General features: G+C 31.1%; 2 protein-coding genes and 1 long non-coding RNA gene across 11 annotated transcripts in view; 2 read left to right on the forward strand and 1 right to left on the reverse strand.

The window, feature by feature from the left end:
* prom (prominin) overlaps window positions 1-18,846 on the reverse strand; it is a 121,972-nt gene extending 103,126 nt beyond the window's left edge. For all 9 annotated transcript variants that reach the window (XR_013008494.1, XR_013008493.1, XR_013008492.1 and 6 more), the window contains exons 1-3: window positions 17,905-18,846; window positions 15,752-15,958; window positions 7,026-7,252 (exon numbers count right to left, since the gene is read on the reverse strand). Coding sequence is in view for 6 of the 9 variants with exons in the window: in XM_076419319.1 (XP_076275434.1) it covers window positions 7,026-7,252; window positions 15,752-15,958; window positions 17,905-18,122 (652 nt within the window). In the remaining 3 variants the exon portion in view is untranslated. The remainder of the gene's footprint in view (window positions 1-7,025; window positions 7,253-15,751; window positions 15,959-17,904) is intronic.
* Daao2 (D-amino acid oxidase 2) lies at window positions 9,593-12,447 on the forward strand. Its single transcript, XM_076419331.1, has 4 exons — window positions 9,593-9,957; window positions 10,722-10,942; window positions 11,779-12,031; window positions 12,087-12,447. Exons 1-4 carry the CDS (start codon window positions 9,717-9,719, stop codon window positions 12,395-12,397), a joined length of 1,026 nt encoding a protein of 341 aa, XP_076275446.1. The 5' UTR covers window positions 9,593-9,716; the 3' UTR covers window positions 12,398-12,447.
* LOC143206689 (uncharacterized) lies at window positions 14,742-15,634 on the forward strand. Its single transcript, XR_013008501.1, has 2 exons — window positions 14,742-14,937; window positions 15,003-15,634. It is a non-coding gene; the product is annotated as an uncharacterized LOC143206689 (long non-coding RNA).
* Window positions 18,847-22,838: the final 3,992 nt, after the last annotated feature.

The raw sequence follows: 22,838 nt of genomic DNA on the forward strand, positions 1-22,838 counted from the left end.
TTTAATATATATTTTAGAGTCCCATTTTACCATATATGGGTTTATCTGGACTGGACCTAAAGTTTAATGTAGGCTACGAACCACGGTCCTCAGCATTAAGCCTACCGACTGGCGAGTACCGAAATCATCCCAGAAGACATCCGGTCTTACCCAGCCTGAGTCGCGTCCTCTCACCTTACCACCGCGCCACCAAGCCGGCTTAACTATTACCAACTGATCATTTTGAAGTTGGTGCTGAGTAAAAAATTAGACAGATTTGATTTGTTCGTGATTTAATTTTGTTTCTATGTCACAAAATTATATTATTATTTTTGTATTGTTTGGGCTCGGTGTTAAGCTATATTATGTGTATATTGTGGAATATAAAATACGTGTAGTAGATAGGTTAAGTAAAGTTTCTGTATATTTCTTTTAATTATTACGCTTATCATGTACGTATTTTATTTTAAAATATTTTTTTCATTAAAAATGTAAGTTTGATTATTTTTTACTTTTTAGTGAGTTCCTTATTTATTTTTTGAAGTCGGTTCCATCTTTTGTTATAAATCTTTTATTTTTCGCCGTTTAATGTTAGATATTTACTCAATAAAGTAGGCAGTTATTTTATTAAATATTACAATGCATAGATATGATGGATGGAAAATTAGGATAAAGAAACAATGATTTAAAATAAGGAACGTTTCAGGCCGGGGTTCGATACTTGGTCTAGGTGATTTGACAAATGTTCGAATCAAACTAGAACAAAAAAATTGCAGCCTTGTGGGTAATTGAATTATCGACCTCCGCATGTTAGCTCAACGTTCTAGCCATTACACCATAGAAAGAGTTGCCTACAACGTCTCTACGACATGGTTATTGCTTTAAAAGCAAACTGACCGACTTTTACACTGAACTACTTGCGATTTTTCACCACTTCAGTTCAGCAATAAAATTATACCCCAATATCTGAGTATCTTATATAAAAAATATGTGAAAATATTGTACGTGCCTTTGAAATTTGAAGTTTTTCCTCGATTTCCCCGCTTCTCCACATCGGAGTCCAACGAGACCACCTCGAATGTGCACTCTTTCGAATAAAAAAGAATTTTGGCGATCGGTCCATAATTGACGGAGAAATCGGCGAACATCAATTAAAAAATATATACAGCCGAACATACAACCTCCTCCTTTTTTAAAGTTGAGTCAAAATAAGTTAAAACAATGGGACCAAAAATATCGACTGAAACAATCGATGGTAATAAGTAGCCAAATACTAAACAGTCGATAGTCGTTTTTAACTTTTAATAAGGTAGTTTTATACATATTTGAAATAAATAACTTTTTCGTGAATCACAGTCAATTAAATAATCAGAAATCGGTTAGACGAATTAAGAAAACAAGATTATGTAAATAGCCCTGCCAAAACGAAAGCCACTTTGAAAGCAACTGCATTCATATTTCATTGAAAAGGAACCTTTTCCGGATCGAATAATTAGGTATTTACTTAGCAACATCGAAATAAAATTAAGTCAAGCATTTTATGGCTGGAGTCGTGATCGTTTCGCGCTCGCAAGACCCCGAATGGGTCATAAATATTCCATTAAACTGGAAATACTGCTTGGAATAACAACTAAGCGAGTATCGGTTGTTGAGTTGTGATTAGACCTTTGAGAATTCGCGCACGGTTGAGATAGAACCGTCTTTTTATTGGCAGTTTTATTCGACGATATCAACGTAAATCATCGATTATAGTTGTCTTCATTGCATCGATGGCGGATGTGGCATTCGAGGTCCTTGGATATTTGTGGAAAAAACGATCAAAAATACTTGAACATAAATATAGTTAATGGCTTTGTAAAAATAATAATGATTATACCAAGAGATTTTTTCTTGATAAGTGTCATTCTATTGAAAAATCACGTAGAACTCATAATCACTGAGTATTGAATAGAGGGTTTGCTTAATACATATAATTCTAAAATTGTTTTGCGTTGTTTTAGTGCAGAAGCTAGCGGGATAGCCATTTCACTGCATTTGACTAATATCCGACATCGCATTTTACTGACCAATGAAATTTAGAATATAACCAAAATATAATTCCTGAAAAAAAATTATTAAAACAAAATTACATAAATATACATAAATGTATATAGAACAAATATATATATATATATATATATAGATTTCAAAAATATACATTTCAAATTTATAATTAAAAAATAATTATTTATAACAACCTTTACCCGTTTTCATATTTATTTAGCGCTATCAGTTAAAAAAAAAAGATATTAGGTTCCTTCTAATCTTAATCTTAGTGTTCCCTTATACTGAAGACAAACTGGGTGTGTGCCTGTTAATTTTCGAAAACGAGTTGAAATTAAAATTAAATTTGTTCAAAGTAACTTGAAACAAGTTTAATAACGAATGGTTTCACAATGTTGTAACAAATTAAAATACTCTCTTCGGTTTCCAATTATTCTTGCCTTAATAAAAAAATAACAAATACAATCTATATAACTTTGAAACTGACTATTATTTGACAACAACAATTCATGGAACATAATCTTCTATATAATTTCATTTCAAAGTGGTTGCACTTTTTTTGCTAAAGCTTTTTTTATTTTGTTTGATGTAATTGTCACGACAAGGTTTATATCAAAAAAAAAATGATCGGAAAATCATAAGTTTAGTGAGTGATATAGAAAACAGTATAATTCCTGACAATATTTATTAAAACAAAATTACATACATTTACATGAATATATATAAAACAAAATAAAAAATATAAACATACAAAAAATATAGATATCAAATTTATAATTAAAAAATAATTATTTATATTAACCTTTACCCGTTTTAATATTTATTTAGTGCTATCACTTTAAAAAGAGTTATTAGGTTCCTTCTAATCTTAATCTAATTGTACCCTTATACTGAAGATAAACTAAGTATGTGCCTGTTAATTTTATATACTTGTTCAAAACAAAATGTATTGAAACAAGTTGCAATTTTTATAGTTTATAATAATTTTTAAATTTTTATTGTGAAAATTGTGGACTGGATAGTTAAAACGCCAAAAATGCCACCAACGCCTAATATGCCAAAGAGTAATATATAAAGAACCGCAACAAAAAATTAAAATGTGTAACAAATGTTTTATTATGGTATAATCAAGGAGTTAAATGAATAAATAGATAATAAAATCATGAGATATTATATTGGCTATAAAATTAGTCTCATATGTCGGTGTACGAATTGTATTATTTCATTTTTTATCACTGTATAATAGGATGAAAACAGAACATTCAATTTCCTTTTTTAAACATACTTGTTGGAGGATGAAAATTTAAGATTCCATTAGTTAGATCCAAACAATCTTGGTTAAGTAGCCTTAAGCGAAAATATTGGTTAAGTATCACAATAAAAATAGATTTCTTTAAGTAAATATACCCTTTCAAAATAATTAACAATAAAATTGAACTATATTGAAAGATTTTGCACCAAAACTTTTTATATAGCTTAACCTCATTTACCTTCAATGCAATTTTGCTATATTCTCATTTTGACACATTTTGAGTTTAAATTTTGGTAATGTAATTCTGACATAGAACTCTTCTGAGACTGAGGATGCATTATAATCAAATAATAGTGATGTTAATTATACCTTAGTCGAACAAACGAACCAATCAAACACCTTGAAAAGTTAGTCTCAGTGCCTACATCAGAGGGGCCACGAAAAATTATTCTCCGGTTTCGTCAAATAATGTCAATCCCCTATATACTCTATGGACATATTACAACTAGTTATCCATCGTTGATTTTATATATAGAGAAGTCTATAATATTCAAATATAATTAGAGTTTTAAATATAAATATACTAAGAAATAATAAAAGAAAATTATCCATAATTCACCGAGAAGAATAAGGTGTTTATTTTTTAACAAAAATTGAGTTAGAGATACTTTATCTATATACTGAGAATACGGTGTTTACAAAAACATCGCAGATAATCGGTAAATAACACAGAAAATCTATTTTGTTTCGTTGTGACATGGAGGGCTTTTTTAGATATTCGTTTACCAATTGAAATGTATTGGTTGGTAATCATATTTTCCTTTATTTTTGTATTTAAATTTGTCTAGGTTTTTATCAAAGAATCGGTTCAAACGTCAAGTAAAGGTCATTGACCTTTTCTTTTCATTTATTTACCAAATTTTTATAATACTGTATCCTAGTGATTGCTTTAATAAATATCTTCGAACTAAAGTTCTTTCTTCAACCAAAATGATTGAAAATAAATATTCATAAATATATATATACATACATATATATATATATATATATATATATATATATATATATATATATATATATATATATTAATTGTAATGTAGCGACCTTGAGACGTGCCACCATCGACTGCCCAAGCCTCGTCAACAGGTAACACCGCTGCCATTCGTTTTATCTATTTTCCACATTTTTATATTACTTCAATAAATAACGGTCACATAATGTAAACACCACTGTTTCATTTCGTGTTACCTCCATTCACCGAGTCATATATATACCCCAAAGTGGTGACCCCGACGTGATGCTTCGCAAAATTGGGTTTGAACTAGTGAATGGAGGGTACGTGCAACATGGTGTATTTTACGTGGTCGTTATATTTTTTGTTTCAACGCTTTCAATATTTTTAAAACTATTCTTCTTCGATTTTACTTTTGTTCATTCAGAATTACATTCATTCAAAACCTTAAAAACTGACACAATAAACCTTAAATTTCATTTTATTATTTCCTATTCATTTTTTTTAAATTTTTTGTTAAAATTTTATTTATTTTACAATCTTTTGAACTCTTAGAGATTTTTTCATCACTGTTTAATCATCAGCATTTCGACTAGACATATCTTTCGGCGCTATGTTTAAATCATAATGTCTTCCTTCGCTCGCCGTCTCCGTCATATTGGCAGACACTTTGATTTGAAAGGCTTTGGGCAGCTTCGGTCGCATACCGTCGTTATTTGTTTTTTTCTCAATTACCGTAACGTATGTGACTACAGATTAGTAACAGAACAGTTCCAGATGCTAGGTACCGATTGCAGTCACCGTAAACTCGTCATGTCTTCGCCGAGGTACCAGAATTGCTAACGTCTCGTCGTCGAAGATAATAACCTAACACGTAGTCGAATAATCGATCCTCCCACAGCGTGGATTACGAGAGCCCTGTCCGAAAAAGAGCTTGTTTCCAACGTCGTCGATGGACCACATTCAAGTGCCAAAGCGACGATGAAGCAACGGTATCTGTAGGACCGGAAGATATCAACAGCCATACCAGATCGCAACCGTACCAACCACAACCGTTTCGATTTATCATATGTTCCAAAGCCCTCTTTGAAGCAGCACATTTTGTTTGATATATCAGTATTTTGTATTTGATTTTTTTCATACATCTTTGTATTTTTATTTGTTCAAAATAATTGTACGAAAAATTATGACAGGGGAGTATTTTAGTGACCTTGAGGCATATCGAATTTTACAAAGTGGAATAACGGTCTATAAAATACCCAGAAATATAATCCCAGATGTTGACCACGGGCGGGGGCCAGCAGCGCCAACTAGAATCCGATAACGAATAGCTGGCAACCCCGAGACCTTTATCTGGGGTGTTATTGAAGGGCATTTCCAATCATTCAGTACTCGACTATCGTTTGGTTTAGACGTGCCACAATCTCGCCTCGCCTTCAGGTAACATCGCTGTATCCATTTTATCTATTTTGTATTACCCACATTTTTATATTACTTCAATAAATAACGGTCACATAATGTAAGCACCACTGTTTTATTTCGTTTTACCTCCATTCCATATCTATTCACCCCAAAGTAATATTAACTATTCTAGTTAAAAATTCCAATCAGGCGAAAGAAACACTAAAAAAACTTAAGAATAAAAAAATGAATAATTGTTAATCACAAATTTTTGACATTAATCGAATTAATTTAATAGTTAAGTTCAGATTTTTGAAATGTTTCCTTTTTGAGGTTAATCATGTAGAAGAATATATTTGCAATATTGATCTCCGCAATAGAGCTGCGTTTGTTAACTAAATCTAGCTGATGTTGCGCAATCATTATAGAATTAATCTTCAGACAGCAGTTCTAATACTGAAATTCTTAGATAATCAGGAGATATGTGTGATGCTTTGTCATTTGGAATGGACAAACTCAATAGGTACCTGACTCACTGAAACCGAGTTTTTAACAACCAAAAATTCAAGAAGAGATCGAGTTAATAATCGAAATTCGTCGTTAATAATAATCGATTTTAGTTCGATAAAGGATATGAGGTAATTTAGGATATATATTTTAACCAAACATACAATGAGATATTTCTAGGCTATATCACATCATCATTGCATCCGGAACATACCCTTCCTCTAGATGGACACAACTGAAGACCGAAAAATATCTCTAACAGTTGCTAAAAACAATTCCTTACGGAAAACGGAAACCCTCTGAATGTTGTACTCTTGATTTTTAACATTTTAATTTTAATTTACAATGGTGTCTCTTGCTTACTATATTGCAGCTTAAAAACAATTTGAAACCAAACAAACTTGAAACAACAATTTTAAAAATGACAATGATATATTTAACAAATTTGATCTAAGACTTATTAATAAAATTAGAACGCATAATGCAGAAAATAAAAGTTAAAAACTTTTGCAGGAATGATGGCCGTATAATAAGTGCCAATATTTCACAACAGTCAGTGGAGCATGTCAGAGTTTACTGATTTTATATAAATGAATATTTATAGTTTTATTTATATAGATTATGCTTAATTTATTTTCGTTACAACACCAAATTACCTTCAATTATTGTGCTGAATAAAACAAATGTTTTCATAACCTTGACTATTAACAAAGCTCTAAATGTGGCCTGTGGTTTTACTCGTTTTGGTCATTGTTGCTAAGTTAAACAATAACATCACCTTCAAACGAAGACGTCTAACAAAGAGACTATTAAATATGGAACAGTCCTTACCCAATGGAAATTCGAGCGGAAATAAATATCCCATTAGACTGGAAAAGGTCTGGAATAACAAGTGCTCGTCCTGGAAATGGAGATCCCGGATTTTTAATTCGTCCCCCATCGGAATATCCAGGAAGCGTAAGCCGAAGTCCTCAGCCGACTTGTACGTCAAACTGTCGTTGGACCAAGCTCGAGACTTGTCCTGTTCCGAAGTCGTATTCCTTGCCCTTGACGAATTCCTGAAAGGGTATCGAAAACGAGTTGAAATTAAAATTAAATTTGTTCAAATTAACTTAAAACAAATTAAATAACGAATGGTTTCACACTGTTGTAAGAAATTAAAATATTCTGTTCCGTTTCCAATTATTCTTTCCCTAATAAAAATATAACAAACACGATCTATATAACTTTGAAACATTATTTGACAACAGCAATTCATGGAACAGGATCTTCTATAGAAATATCATGTCAAAGTGGCTGCACTTATTTAGCTAAAGCTTTTTTTATTTTGTTTGATGTAATTGTCAGGACAATGTTCATATCAGAAAAAAATGATCGGAAAATCATAAGGTCAGTGAGTGAGATAGAAAACAGTAAGGAGATCCTCAAAATTATTGAGAGAATGGACAGATTGACGTTCAGTTGTTCAGCTTCATTAAATTGTTGTATATTGTTTTATGTGTTACATATTCCCTATAAATCGATTCAGTAATATTTCTGAAAAAGAAATACTGCCCTTTTAGTTGTTCTATGAAGAAAGTAAAGTTTGGTAATAACTACTCAACATAAATCAACAGAAACCATGCTATGGAACATGGCTCGCCATGAAAAAGTTGATGAACAGTGTAATCTGAAGCAATTGTAATCGTCATGTAATCAGAACGTTCAAAGGCGAGGACGTATTGATCCAAGAATACCTCTAATTCCAGCTAATTTTTCTTCTGAATTGTGATGTGTCTTACATTCGCAGTTATATGTCGTTGTTATTTGTTTTCTCTTCAGAAAGAAATATAAAATATATTGTACATTACAAAATATTGAAATAACTTATAGTGAAATTTATTCAGTTGTCATTATATCTCATTACATGATTGACTGTCAAAGGAAAATTTCGTGTTCATTTCTTCATTAGTGAACTAAAATGACCTTCGACGTTTTCTTTGTGATGATAATAACAAACTTTTTTATCAGTAACAAAAGAATAGTTGTTATCGGAATTATTGGGTTGAAAATTTGCTATATAGTTACATTGTTATAATATGAGTAAGAGGCAGTTTTGGAAGCATTACCTTTTTGTTGTGTTGATTTTACAGTATTTTGTACTGCCCAACCGAAGTTTAATTAAATGGTGAGTTTGTTTCTTTCAAGTTTGCTTTCTTTAATTTCATTATGTCTTCTATTCTATCTTTATCTATATTATTATTTGTTCATTTATCATTTTCATAATATGTTTAATTCTTCGTAAATAAACAATAATAGTGTTTTATAATCGCAAAAATTTTGGTTTTTGTCTTTGGTTTTTTCAAATATGCTTATTACATGATCAGACTCAGTAGCATGTTATGAATTGGCGCTATTGTTTGTTGTCTGTTATTGTTGACTGTTATGATTCTTTGTCATTGCCATTGACTATTATTGTCTAAGAATGTTATTAACCATTATCGAACTCGGAAATGTATATTCATATTTTGATTCCTTTAAATTAAGTAAAATATTTAGAGGTAATCGCTTTTTATATCGCTATAGATAAGTGGCAAACGTTTTCATGACAACGATTGTCAGAATGTAATAAATTGTTAATTGTTAATAACGCTAACTTTCTCCATTAATAGTTTCGTTTGATTAACGATTCTTAATGCAACATAGTCTTCTGATCCTCGGCTATTACCTCGACATCATCAATACCGTGGTAATATAGTGACGTTTTTGTTTGCAAATAATCTTTTTCGATTTGGCGTAACCTTTAAGGAGAATAATTACTTCAGTTGTTTCCAAACTCCTGGGAATGATCAAAATTTAATGATTTCACAAGATCTTTTTGTATTTGACATATCGTACAATAGTCCTGCTGACCCGGTCGATTTCTGTCTTTCTTAAGTTCGTCACTTTTGAGGTCTTGAAACTCTGAAGTTCTTTGTATGAAGTCACTTTCCACAAAGTCTTGCAATAATAGAATTTCAAGAAATAACTTTTAATATTTAAATGTTCTAGAATATAAAAATATACGAGAATTATTTGTATCTTTCAAACTAGAACGTGCTATCTTCGGCAGATTAAGCTAATCGAAGTTAGTACGTGGTAATTAACGTAATAAAATAATATATATATATATATATATATATATACATATATATACATATATACATATATATATATATATATATATATATACATATATATATATACATATATACATATATATATACATATATATATATATATATATATATATATATATATATATATATATATATATATATATATATATATAGATCATACTATACTCATTATCAATGTAATTAATTTAAAAGATATGTTAAATGATTTACATATGAACAGTTTATTTTGTTATAATCTTTAGACTTGAGTGTCGTTATCAGTAAGCCACTGCTAAGTGTCGAGTAAACATTCATGTATAAAAATATTATTATTTAGTCGCCAAAACTAAACGCAACGTTTGTGATTATTGTGTCACATTGAACTATGTATAATATCGCTATTATAGGTGGTGGTTGTATGGGAGTTGCGTCTGCTGTAGAAATACAGAAGCTGCTAGGGGATAAAGTTACAGTTACGATATTTGCAGAAAAATTTACTCCGGATACAACTAGTGATGTCGCTGCTGGCTTGTGGGAGCCATATTTGTTGGGCGATACTAAACCAGAGGATTTGATGAAATTTGGTTTGGGGACATATAATTACCTTATACAGTTATGGAGGGAAGGTAAGCTCATATATAATATTAATTTATGTTTATATGTAACTGTTATGATGTTTGGCATATATAAATACACAACTTCATAAAAAATGCCCTTTTCAAATATTTTATAGATATGCAATCGGTTGGTGAAAAATAATGTATTTTTAGTCGTGTTCTTCAAAGCCAAGAATCTATTTGTGTACATTTATTTGTATAATTTGTAAGAACACTTGTGAATCAGATATGTACCGTTCAGATCGACGCCTTTTTGTCATTTTTCTGATAAAAGTTCAGTCAAGTATTATTTAATTATAGATGGTTTGTCTGGCAGCGAAGTCGTCCAATTAAATATGACTATATATCTCAATATTTTAAAGGAATTCTTCAACCTATTTAGATATTGGCTCATTTTAACACGAATCAATAAGCAATCCGATTCTCACGCTCACATAAATCCTTTGGGTGGTATTTACATTAGTTTCTTCCGAAAGAATGACAAAAATTGCTGTAACTTCTTGTATGGTTTCTATAATATTTAATTTAAAAACTCAATAACTCTTGGTTGAGTAAGACGCTACCTCTTTATCTAAAATGTTCTATGTACCTTTCCATAAACCTAGGAGTATGGCTTGCTATATACCTCAGCCATACTAGGATATTCGAAATATGTTATAAAGCTAAGACTACGATTTTTTGCCGAATACTAGGTTCAAATATCTCCTTTGCCTCTTATTCTTTTCATCACATTCATCTTAATAGTTTCGTAATGTAATAATGTTATATTTCAGGAAAAGCAAAAGAAGCGGGTATTAGTCTAATACCAGTAATTAATTTGGTTGAAGGAGGGGACGATGAACTGCCAATTTGGTTACCAATAACCCTTGGATACAGCAAGTTAACACCAAATCATCTGGAAAGCTTCAATAAACAATTAGGCAGACAATTTAAGTTTGGCTTTTCTTTTATATCATTTACGTGGGAAGCACGGAGGTTTTTACCATATTTGATGGTACGTAGAGGATCATAACGTTAGTTCATCATTTGACTTGGTATTTTAATTTTTTATTGGTATTCACTATATCGCATTTATAGAATTAACATACACAACAAAGAAAATCTAATTTTAAAAGTATATGTTGTAAATTTAAATATTTACAGTATTTTGCAATAAATGAACAACTGTAGCATTACCATCTGTAATTTTGTTGCAATATTATAAATTATAAGATCATATTATGTTTAGTCATATTATGTTGATCATATTTTGTCTTAACTTTTATATATTTATACCTAGTGTTGTATATCACGCCCGTATATAGTTTAAAACGTATATGTTTATATACATTTATATATAAAAGTTATTTCTTTCAATGCGTGTAAAACTATTGGATTTACGGTAATTGATTTCAACCTAGAATTGGCAGACGTTGAGCAATGGTTTTTATAGAACTCATGGTCTGAACATTATGAAAGTGTACGGTTGTTGGCCCCTTGTTTAATAGCTTATTCATTAGATTCATAGAAAAAGGCCCTTCTCTACTAAATTATATGATATTCGACAAAAGAGGTGGTCCAATCTCCAAATTTAAAAGCTTACCTGAGCACCAAGTTACATGCTTCAATTGGTTTCTGAGCTATTATGTATTGTGTATATTACAGATTACTCTACATAATCTAAACAAATGCAATCTTTTGTCAAGATCCTTTACAAATTGGCAATATGTTTGTTAATTATTATTATATAAATAGGGTTATTTTTAATGTCTGATAAAATTTGTATGCAAATGAAAATATCTATTAATGGCATTGAGGTTATTTTTAATTATTTACATGCTATTATTTCAGAAACATTTTTTTGATAATGGTGGTAAAACAGTCCAAAGAAGAATAGATAGTTTTGATGAACTAAGCAATTTTGATGTAATTGTAAACTGCACCGGACTTGGCGCAAAAGAAATGTTGCAAGATTCTTTGTTGACACCTATTAGAGGACAAATTCGACGTGTGAAAGCTCCTTGGCAGTACACATGTTATTTGATAGACTACGAAAAGGAGGATTCGTGTTATATAATTCCAAATTTCGAGTCTGTTGTATTGGGTATGTATATGATACATTTCATGTGACGAAATTTCGAAATTCGTGTATTTTGTAGGTGGAACGAAACAAAAGAGCTTCGATGTTACACTGAATGAAAGTGATAAAAAACGATTTGAAGGTCATCTTGAGAAATTGGTTCCTAGCCTGAAAAATACCGAGGTGGTGGGCGATTTCGTCGGCCTTAGACCCTATAGGACTAAAGTCAGAATCGAACAAGAATTTTGGAAAACCAAAGACGGGAAATTGGTGAAGATCGTTCATAATTATGGTCATGGAGGTTCTGGCATTAGTTTATCAGTTGGCTGTGGACAAGAAACGGCACAACTGGTTAAAAATATACTTGAAGTAGACAAAAGTAAACTGTAATCATATAAATAAAAATTCTAGTCTAATGGGAGTAAGAGGTTTCGAAAACATTGGTTGAATTTGATTTTTATCGACATAAAATATTTTTTTTGCTTCATTTTTTAACATTATACACTTAATAGAATTAAAATAATATCTTGCTGAAATGAAATGTCTTGTGAAATGTCTTATATGTTATATATTAATGGAGTGACTTAAATTCCAATTTAAAGTCATATCATAGGATTGGGCTTTAAGAACTGATAATAACTGTCATTAACGTAAGTTTGAAGTGTTGGCGATTTTGCATCAAAATAATTTTTTTTCAACATTTATTTTTGCTTGAGATGGAACACATTGATTGTTTTTAAAAAGAAATGGTAGTGCTGACTTGAATAATGACACCGAAGGCAACAAATATAGTAGAAGAACAAGAATATGACTGAAAACACTTTCAAAACACAATTTAAAAATTTTACCTGAACTAACTTATTATGAACTTATTACCATTTTTTACAATATCACTTAGTTAACTTTAATTTTTGATTGAGATGAAACACATTGATTGTTTTTTAAAGGAAATGGTAGTGCTGACTTGAATAATGACGTCCAAGGCAACAAATATAGTAGAAGAACGAGATTATGACTGAAAACACAATTTAAAAGTTTGAGCTGAACTAACTTATTATGAACTTATTACCATTTTATATAATATCACTTAGTTAATTTTAATTTTTGATTGAAATGGAACACATTGATTGTTTTTATAAGAAAATGGCAGTGCTGACTTGAATAATGACATCGAAGGCAAAAATATAGTAGAAGAACAAGAATATGACTGAAAACACTTTCAAAATACAATTTAAAAATTTTACCTGAACTAACTTATTATGAACTTATTACCATTTTTTACAATATCACTTAGTTAACTTTAATTTTTGATTGAGATGGAACACATTGATTGTTTTTATAAGAATATGGTAGTGCTGACTTGAATAATGACATCGAGGGCAAAAATATAGTATAAGAACGAGAATATGACTGAAAACACTTTCAAAACACAATTTAAAAGTTTGACCTGAACTAACATATTATGAACTTATTACCATTTTATATAATATCACTTAGTTAACTTTAATTTTTAATTGAGGTGGAACACATTGATAGTTTTTTTAAGAAAATGGTAGTGCTGACTTGAATAATGACATCGAAGGCAAAAATATAGTATAAGAACAAGAATATGACTGAAAAAACTTTCAAAACAGAATTTAAAAGTTTGACCTGAACTAACTTATTATGAACTTATTACCATTTTATATAATATCACTTAGTTAACTTTAATTTTTGATTGAGTTGGAACACATTGTTTGTTTTTTGAAGAAAATGGTAGTGCTGACTTGAATAATGACATCACATCGAAGGCAACAAATATAGTATAAGAACGAGAATATGACTGAAAATACTTTCAAAACACAATTTAAAAGTTTGGCCTGAACTAACTTGTTATGAACTTATTACCATTTTATATAATATCACTTAGTTAAGTGTAATTTTGGATTGGGATGGAGCACATTGATCGTTTTTAGAAGAAAATGGTAGTGCTGACTTGAATAATGACATCGAAGGCAAAAAAATAGTAGAAGAACGAGAATATGACTGAAAATACTTTCAAAACACAATTTAGAAATTTGACCTGAACTAACGTATTATGAACTTATTACCATTTTATATCATATCACTTAATTAAGTATTAAATACTATAAATATTCATTGCTTTAGATACTTAATCTTAGAAGGTCTCTAACATTTCTGATTTATGGCGAGGTGAGGCTAAAAACTTTTCTTTGTTATCTTGAGGACATATTTAAATATATTGCCAGAAAGGTAATTGATAAATGGGTAATTTATTATAACTATTAAAACAAATGAACTATTTCTAATCACATATGTTGTATAGTATAGATCGTTGTAAATTTTCTTCTAAACATATGTTTTCTGAACATTCTAAAGTGCGAAATTGTGTGTCGAATTCTTTGAGATCCGAGTCGTTGTTCGCCAGTGAGATGTGTCCCAACAGAATTTCAATATGGTGTTTCCAATATAAGTTTTTAAAAACATGGTGTTACAAAAAGATGCATGCATAATTAAATATGATGCTACAAACTACTTGACCTATCCGAAGTTCGTTGCCGATAGCGCTGTATTGGCTGATATAGATGTTGAGGCTTCTGAATTTTTCATGATATAGTTCTCATTGCAAGGCCATATAGCTCGAAAATTAGTATAGAAAAGACCAAAGGATCGCCTAAAACTGTAAACTTCAACGGGTTCCAGGTAGAGCAATTGGAGGACTTCAAGTGCTTTATTCTCTCACCGGTCACATCATTTTAATATATTAAAAGAGAAAAATACAGAACTATAAGGGAACTATCTGTCGCAAGACTTGTTATCTCCTGTCATATACCTAATTTTGAGCTGATCCATTCCGATCCTCTTATTAGGCCTATAAAATAGTTTCAAAGGATTTTTTTAAATTTAATTAATAATTGTATACGTACTAGGTAAAAGCAATGCTAATTCTTACACATCATCCTTAATCTAGCTATCTTGGTATGTTTTTTTCAAGGAAAACGACGACTGTTTTTTATTTCCGGACATATATTCGATACCCCACACTTTTGAGAATGAAGGTACATTATAATCAAATAATAGTGATTATAATTAAGGCAGAAAAACAGTGATCGTATTCAATGTTAGACACACAAGAATGTAGTCATAAACAAATCATGGAAACAAACAATCAGGTTATAGAAATTAGCTAATCAAATGCCTTTGTAGGGAAATACAAATAAACCAATAAAAAAAGTGGTCTTAGAGTCAGCATTAGTTGGACCACGCAAAATATTTCTTCGGATTCGCCTATGTGTAGCTGCCAGTGAAGCTTCAATATGAAGTAAGTTACAAAGGTACCCAATACGACTTAATACATAGTAACAAAATATGTTGTAAATCCTTTAAAATCAGTTTATAGGCCTGATATATAAAAACTAGTTGTTTTTTATTTAATTGTTCTTGATTTTTTCAATATTTTAAGATGTTAAAATAAACAAAGATTCTATCACTAAAATCTATTTATTAGAGGGTATGACAAGTATCTTTTTGGACATTTAGAGCATATATCAGTACTTTTAGAAACTGCAAATTCTATTTTATGCTAACATATAGTATTTACAAATAGCAATAAACCATAAACTTTTATTTTAAAATTTGATTATTTTCGTAATAGTATGGTCTCTCTGAAAGTTAATACGGTTTACTCAAAAATTGTATGTATATATTTCTATCTGAAAATATGATCGAAGAGCAAAAACTTACATTTCGTTTGACCGTTGATTTATCTGTGGAAGTGCCTTATTTCTCGATGCTGTGGGCGATTTCTTCGTGCATCCGCCGATGGTAAGTAGTCTTTTATTCGTAGCCGACTCGATTCTGTTATTCGTCTGGCGATTCGCCGATAATTCCTGATGGAAGTTTTCATTGCAGATAGCTGTCAGTTGTTCCATATGCGTCTCTGATTCAATCCTATAAAAATGTTGCTTATTTTAATTAAAACTAAGGGCTTTTGTATCTTTGGTAAACATTTTTAAGTGAATATTGTTGTAATTAGTAATAACAACAATATTTTGAAGCATATTGAAACAAAACATTAATTATTAGACTTATTTTCGTGGCTAAGTAGTTAGCCAAATTATTGGACTGATAATAAATATCATAATATGAAAAGCATCATTGTGGTAAAAAAATCACCAAAAATATAGGATAATAACGTCAAAATTTTGGATCATCATTTGATGGTTTTCATTTTTTTCCTTGATTTAAGAAATAATCTCTCAAAATAGATTTAATAAATACTGGGAGGCAGTTTGAGATGTTCAGGCCTGTTGGTAAGTTAATATGTGTTGGAAGGAAGACAATAAATGACGACGTATTGTTTGATTCTAACAGATGATCTATTTTCCGAAATCATCGTATCTAATCTTCTACGAACAAACAACAGGATGAATAAAAATAACTCATTGGGTAAACTTGTGGTAACAAATCTTGATAATAGAAAAAAAAAACTAAAACATAATAAATAACATATATTTAGAGATTATTTTTGATTGTCATTATTTTTATTATTCAAAATTAATGTTAAATATTTTAAATATGTACCTAATGTTGTACCCTAATGTACCCTATCTTCTTACTGCTGCAAAATGATTTTATAAATATTTAGAAAAAAATTCAAGAATAATAGAATAATAGAAAATTACTCATTGGAAAAATACAAATTTTGTTGCTAGAAAAATGTTATATTAAAATAGATTTTGTATAAATATAATATGTAATGTATATGTAGAATATTTTGCAGTAATTTTATGACTAAAAATAGACGATATTAATTTTAAGAATTTAGTAAATTTTAAGTTGGGAACGAATATTGACAATATAACAATTTGAAAGTGATTTTGTATCTTTTGGCTAAAGTAGTAAAGTGTATTTAGTAAAGGTGTCAAATTATTATGGTAATTTCTGATTTCAAACTTTGATCTATTTTCTATGATGTATTGAGGAAGTCTTGTACATGCCAGGTGTTCCGGAATAATAAGCAATGGGGAAAATTCAAAAGATGGGAAAATGGGTGCCACATCAGTTGAATGACAGACAAATGGAAAATGAAAAATAGTCTGTGAAATGCTGCTTCAAATGTATGATCGGAAGTCACTTCTACAACGACAAGTGACGGGTGATGAAAAGTTGATTTATTTTGAAAACCTTAAGCGTAAAATATCATGGTTATAACTTGGCAAAGCCGGATGGATTGTCTTGGTCGACCAAACTCCTAGACAAGTTTGTTGTTACCAGAGTTGCGTGATGTATTACAAACTGGTGAAATCTAGTGGAAATGTTAATACTGATCAAAGATACGGTAAAATGAATTCACAACAGGATAACGTGAAAAGGAAACGTTGAAAGCCTTTTAATGGGACATATCGCATCCGCTCAGATCTTGCCCCCTCCGACTATCATTGATTAGCATCAATGGGTCACGCGCTTGCAGAGTAGCATTTCGCCAATTTCCAAGAATCTAAAAAACGGCTCAATGCATAGTTTTTCTCAAAGGAGAAACAGTTTTTTTTTGGGATGCCATTTATCATTTATAAATTGCCTGATAAATGGGCAAGATCTACAGATTCAAACTGCTAATACTTTAATAAGTACATTTTTCAATTTTCTTGAAGATTATGTAGTTTCTGAAAAAAAATCCGGTAATGACTTTCCGGTATACTGGTAAATATAGTATGATATACTCATCGGAAAAATTACTGGCAACTTGAGATTATAAAAATTAATTTAAGATATAATAAATAACTTATTTAAATAATTAACATTTTTGGTTATCAGTGTTACTATTACTAAAAATATACATCGATTTAGTACAATATTTTTTGTTGAGCGATAATATTTTATACGAGGCAACTTACCCTGTATCCGGACAAATCCTTATCAAGCACCGATCTCCAAGTTCGCAGATTCTGCCTCCGTCCTCCATGTCAGAACACTTTCCCCTTATTTCCGAAAAATCGTTTCTGTCCCGATGGCCATCAGAAAACGATCCTCTATCAATATCGGCAAAATTACCGCTAACGATCGCTGTTAGACAGCAGCAAATCGAAAAAGTTATTCGAACGAAAAACAACATATTTCTATTTTGAAACTGCCGTTGACCCAACGGCCTTATCCATAAATAATTTACGATATAATTTGTGTATTGGTCGACCCTCTCACTCACTCGACAACGGTATGATACTAATTATCGATACCGAACCGATATATAGTGCGTTCATGCCGTCGAAACAATTTAGGTTAAATGAAAATGCTTTGTTTTTACCTCCCTCGGTAATCGTTTGAAGGGCTTCACTTCGGCTCAAATTTAAATTCAATTATTGGATTTTGAACTAGTTTTGTACATCACAGAACAACGGAGGACGCCAAATAGGAATTCGTTTTATTTTAAATTAGAATATGTAAAATCAATTTACAATTGCTGTCGTGTACAAGGTTTTTTGTAACATATAAATCAATTGATTCCGTTCTGGCAAACATTGAGTTGCGGTTGTTAAATACAAATTTTAATTTAAAACGAATATGTTAAACGACATCGCAGAAAGAGATGTTATTCTATCTTTAGCAAATTACAATTACAAAATGTTGACATTTATAATTTTGAATAAAATTTTCGATCATTTGGTCTATGATTTATCAAATTATTATTGTTTTTTAAGTTTAAAGATGCAAAACTTAATAATCAGAAGGTAATTTTAGGTTTAGCGCATGCGCATTTTCATTTAACAGTACCTGGCAGCGCATCTTGTTTTCTAACTGTTGAAAATTTTAGTTTATTTTTATTGTATATCGCTTCTATAATTAACCCGATTAACCTATTAAACGTGAAATTTGTATCAAAAATGGTCTATTCAGATTAGCTCGATTCACCCTCGATGTTGCAGACAAAAGGGAGGGGAATGGAGCATGCAAGGGAGTCAGGGGAGAACAAAGAAGTGGCGACCTGGCGAGGAATTAAATGGAACTAATATCTCACGAACCAAAGACTGAACGGTCACCCTTCTTTCTGGCATGTCTCTAAATGTCTCCTGGGGAAGACGCACAATGTCCCCACCCTGAAGTCAGCAGTTTCCAGGAAATTTCCAGGAGTGAGTGACCAAGAAAGCTTCGAGTTAATTGCAGAGACCCACGAGGCCCTGATGAAATGCCTCCCTCCAGCAGAAAACACGAAACCTAAAGACAATGACATTGTCATCAACGAATCCAACTCCATCAAAAGACCAGTCGCCCCAGCCGTTCTTCTCAACCATCTCGTGTCTCCAAAGTCTTTACGGATTATGATCGGCAAATTTCAAAATTTTCGGGTTTCAACCGAATACCGTTTACCCAATTAAAATAGCTGCCCTATAAGCAGCTCGCGGAACTGGCAAGCATAATTAATACGATCATCAGGCTGCAACATTCCCCTGCTTCTTACACATATAGCGGTTATTCCTAGGAAAGTAAAAATCAACTCCATCTGACTACAGGTCCATCAGTCTTCTGACAACAATATATTGAAAACAATATCATTCCTGAAAAACTATTCGGCTTTCGCGCTCACTATTTATACGTCCATCAGGCCACCCGTCTGTCTGCATAAATCCATCACACTCTTGACCTCCGTAAAAACCTTGGAACACTCCTTCTAGACCTAACCAAATCTTTCGACAAGGTCTGGCACAACGATTTCATCGAAAAATGCGTGCGGTTAAACCCCCCAGAAGACCAAGCTGATCTCATCAAGTCTTATCTATTTCCAGATCAAGATCGGGAAAACACTTTTCAGTCGAAAAATCTGCCCAGAAAACAGCACATTTTCGTCGCGCTTTACGCTGAAGATACTGATTTCTTCACGGCCTCCAGGCTTGGGGTTACACTTCAAGAATGTTTACAGAAACAGCTCTATCATATGGCCAATTGGTTAAAATTCTGGAGGTCTATGGCTGAATAACGTCACGTACCTAGGTCTCCATTTCGACCGACGGTTCGGTTAGCATTCCCGCAATTAGCATTCAAGTTGCTAATTTGGTACGTAATTCTCTACAAATCTAAGTCTACTTCAGCTTTGTTACACCCAACCAGGTGAAACGGCTTAAATTTTCCAAAATAAGCTCCTAAGGAGAATCTTAAACGCTCCATGGTTTATCAGAAATACTTCATATCTCAATCCTTCCACAAACAACTAGTCAGCACAAGGTTAGTTAGCACCCCGTCACCGCTAACCTCCCCTTTTCCAGGCTGAAACGACCGTCACTGCAGTTATAACTTTTGCCCTGATACGACAGCATCCAGTCGTTTGTTAACCCAAGTTCGCGAATCTATAGGTAATTTCACTATTTGTTTTTTCGCCGAGTTTCGTGCCCAATAACGGCTGCCCTGTTAGCGGGTGCCATATCCGCAAATTTAATACAGTAGCTGTAGCGACCCACAGGGGTCAACTGTGAGGTGGTTTCGGTTTAATGTATTGGGAAGCGTGGAGGCTGTCCCACATAACCCGGTCCAACTTGTCACTCCAAAGCAAGTCTCCGCGATCAGGCATGCGTCATGTATTTCACCGCCTGGTTTTAGGCCAGAACAAAAAAATTATTAAATATTTAAATACTATCGTTCAAAAGACAAATATGTATGAATTAATCTAATATTTAACTGTGGAATATTTAATATATTTCTTTAATTATTGGAAGAGTAATTATGTTTACTAATTAAATTTGGAAACGTTGGAAAAATTGGAAATTAATAAGTCATATTCTCTTAGAAAATATTATTGCGATATTCTAAAAAAATTGAAAAATCCCATATTTATATAGATATTATTTCAATAGAGATCATATAGAAGTATATTTACATCAAATCCGTACATCATATAAGCAAAGATATATCCTATAAAAATATTTTTATAAAAAGTCCATGAAACATATGAAGATTTGATATTATCTAATAACATTACAAGAAATACAGAAATTATATTTGTGTATGTCGCTCATCTATCTCAAAACAGAAACTTCAACTTGCAGACCATCGTAATTTTAACCTGAAAGAAATCTCCAGTCAATACATTATTATTTTTACAAAACAATAAATTAACTACCTATGATATTATATAAAATTATATTCTGTTTCCTGTGTTTGTTTCGCTTTTCCATCTTCAGATTAGTAGTCATTAGATCATTAGGATGGATGGATGGTAAATGTTATATTTTTTTATTCGATACAAGTTATTCTCATTAGTAAATTAGATCTTTTTAAAGTATCGTCCTCCATTATTATTACATCTTGTAAAATCTTTTCTAATCTCTTTTCTTGTACTAATTTCGCTTTCTTTAGCTTTCGGGGGACGCTGCTTAATTCATTCTAGTAAACAAATACGCATTAAAATAAAATAAAATCGTTATAATCGTAATAATATTCTAACTGTATAGAATTCAACAAAAATTACAGCACAATTTATTAATATAAAAACTAAGTAAGGACCGAATGGTCTCCGAGATATATACTTTGTTTATATGTTTAAGTCATTATAAATATATTGTAGGTATCAATAAAGAGTTCTAAAGTATTTTTCAATTAATTATTTGCTACCAATCTGATTTTACTATTCATACTAAATAAATACATGATATTAAATAATTCATTATAATGAATTATTTTATGAACAATTAGAGAGACCTAAACAATTAGAATAATAGTTTTTAATAATCATCGTGCTTTTAATAAAATTCGATAATGTATAATTAAACCAACATATCAATATCAACTGTTCCGAATAGTATATTTCCCCAATTTGTAGAAACTCAATTAACTCCTGTATGATTTCATCCAATTAACACCGATTTTATTTCTGCTAATTAATAATTCAAATCAGTTCAATAATATGATATATTATCACGAAGCAATATAATTGCAATCTGAATTTTATACCGGAGAATAATTGATTGTTACCAATACCGTAAACCTCCATATCGTTTAACAATGCGGGCATTGGTTGATTGAAATTTTGTTGTCTGTTAATATTGAATTTGATTGATTGAAACAAAACAAATTGATTCTATAGTCCTTTAAATAAAACAGGCATTGTACGTGAACAATGCATTGAAACATTTATGCCGTTGAATTTATTGCCAAATTCAATTTGTAAAGCGCAAATTTCGTTTTGAACTTGAAGCAGATTTTTTCTTCTCAGATTAGTAATTATTTAGTTAGTTATGATTAGTTCGGTCTCAACCTTTGTAGAATCAAGACGTGTCTTTCCCTTCTCAAAAATAATTCTCTAGAAATATTACGGTCAACTTTTGGTTTACAGTTTCAAGGAGTTCCCAGGTAGGGGTTACGGAGTTACAAGAACTCCTATAAAAATACATTACAAATATCATATAAAATGGATCCAATTGCTCTTATGAAAGACAACAAAGAATTAAAATCTGCAATTAATCCACAACTTGTTGGAACTAATTGATGAGTTTTCATTTACAAGCGAATGAATTTACAAGGTCAGTTACAGAACATCAAGGAGACGCCAAGAATACTAAAAGTTATACGGAATCGTAGGCGAATAACCCGAATGGGCAGAAGTAAATAATAAGAAATATAAAAAGGGAAAGCAGAACCGGGATGATACCTTCCCCACTAGTAAGAAACCATCAAGGAAACATTGTAGGGAACATTAAAAAAGAAGCAAGAAGAGAGAATTCCTCTGCTTCCCCCGATTAAAGGAGGCAATATAGGTAATTTTAATCCATCCAGAATACAAATAAAAGAAGTAGCCACTAATTAGTACAGTGAGTACAGTTTAATGCTCTGTAAATAATAACAA

Source organism: Rhynchophorus ferrugineus, unplaced genomic scaffold (assembly GCF_030347505.1).
Source record: "Rhynchophorus ferrugineus isolate W39M unplaced genomic scaffold, kcgeb_rfMv2 rfM1, whole genome shotgun sequence".
Classification (NCBI taxonomy): domain Eukaryota; kingdom Metazoa; phylum Arthropoda; class Insecta; order Coleoptera; family Curculionidae; genus Rhynchophorus; species Rhynchophorus ferrugineus.

Coding starts and splice junctions, on each gene's coding strand:
- Daao2 (XM_076419331.1), top strand. CDS start 9,717: ATGTATAATATCGCTATTATAGGTGGTGGTTGTATGGGAGTTGCGTCT. Junction 9,958..10,721: donor TATACAGTTATGGAGGGAAG/GTAAGCTCATAT, acceptor GTTATATTTCAG/GAAAAGCAAAAGAAGCGGGT. Junction 12,032..12,086: donor TTTCGAGTCTGTTGTATTGG/GTATGTATATGA, acceptor TGTATTTTGTAG/GTGGAACGAAACAAAAGAGC.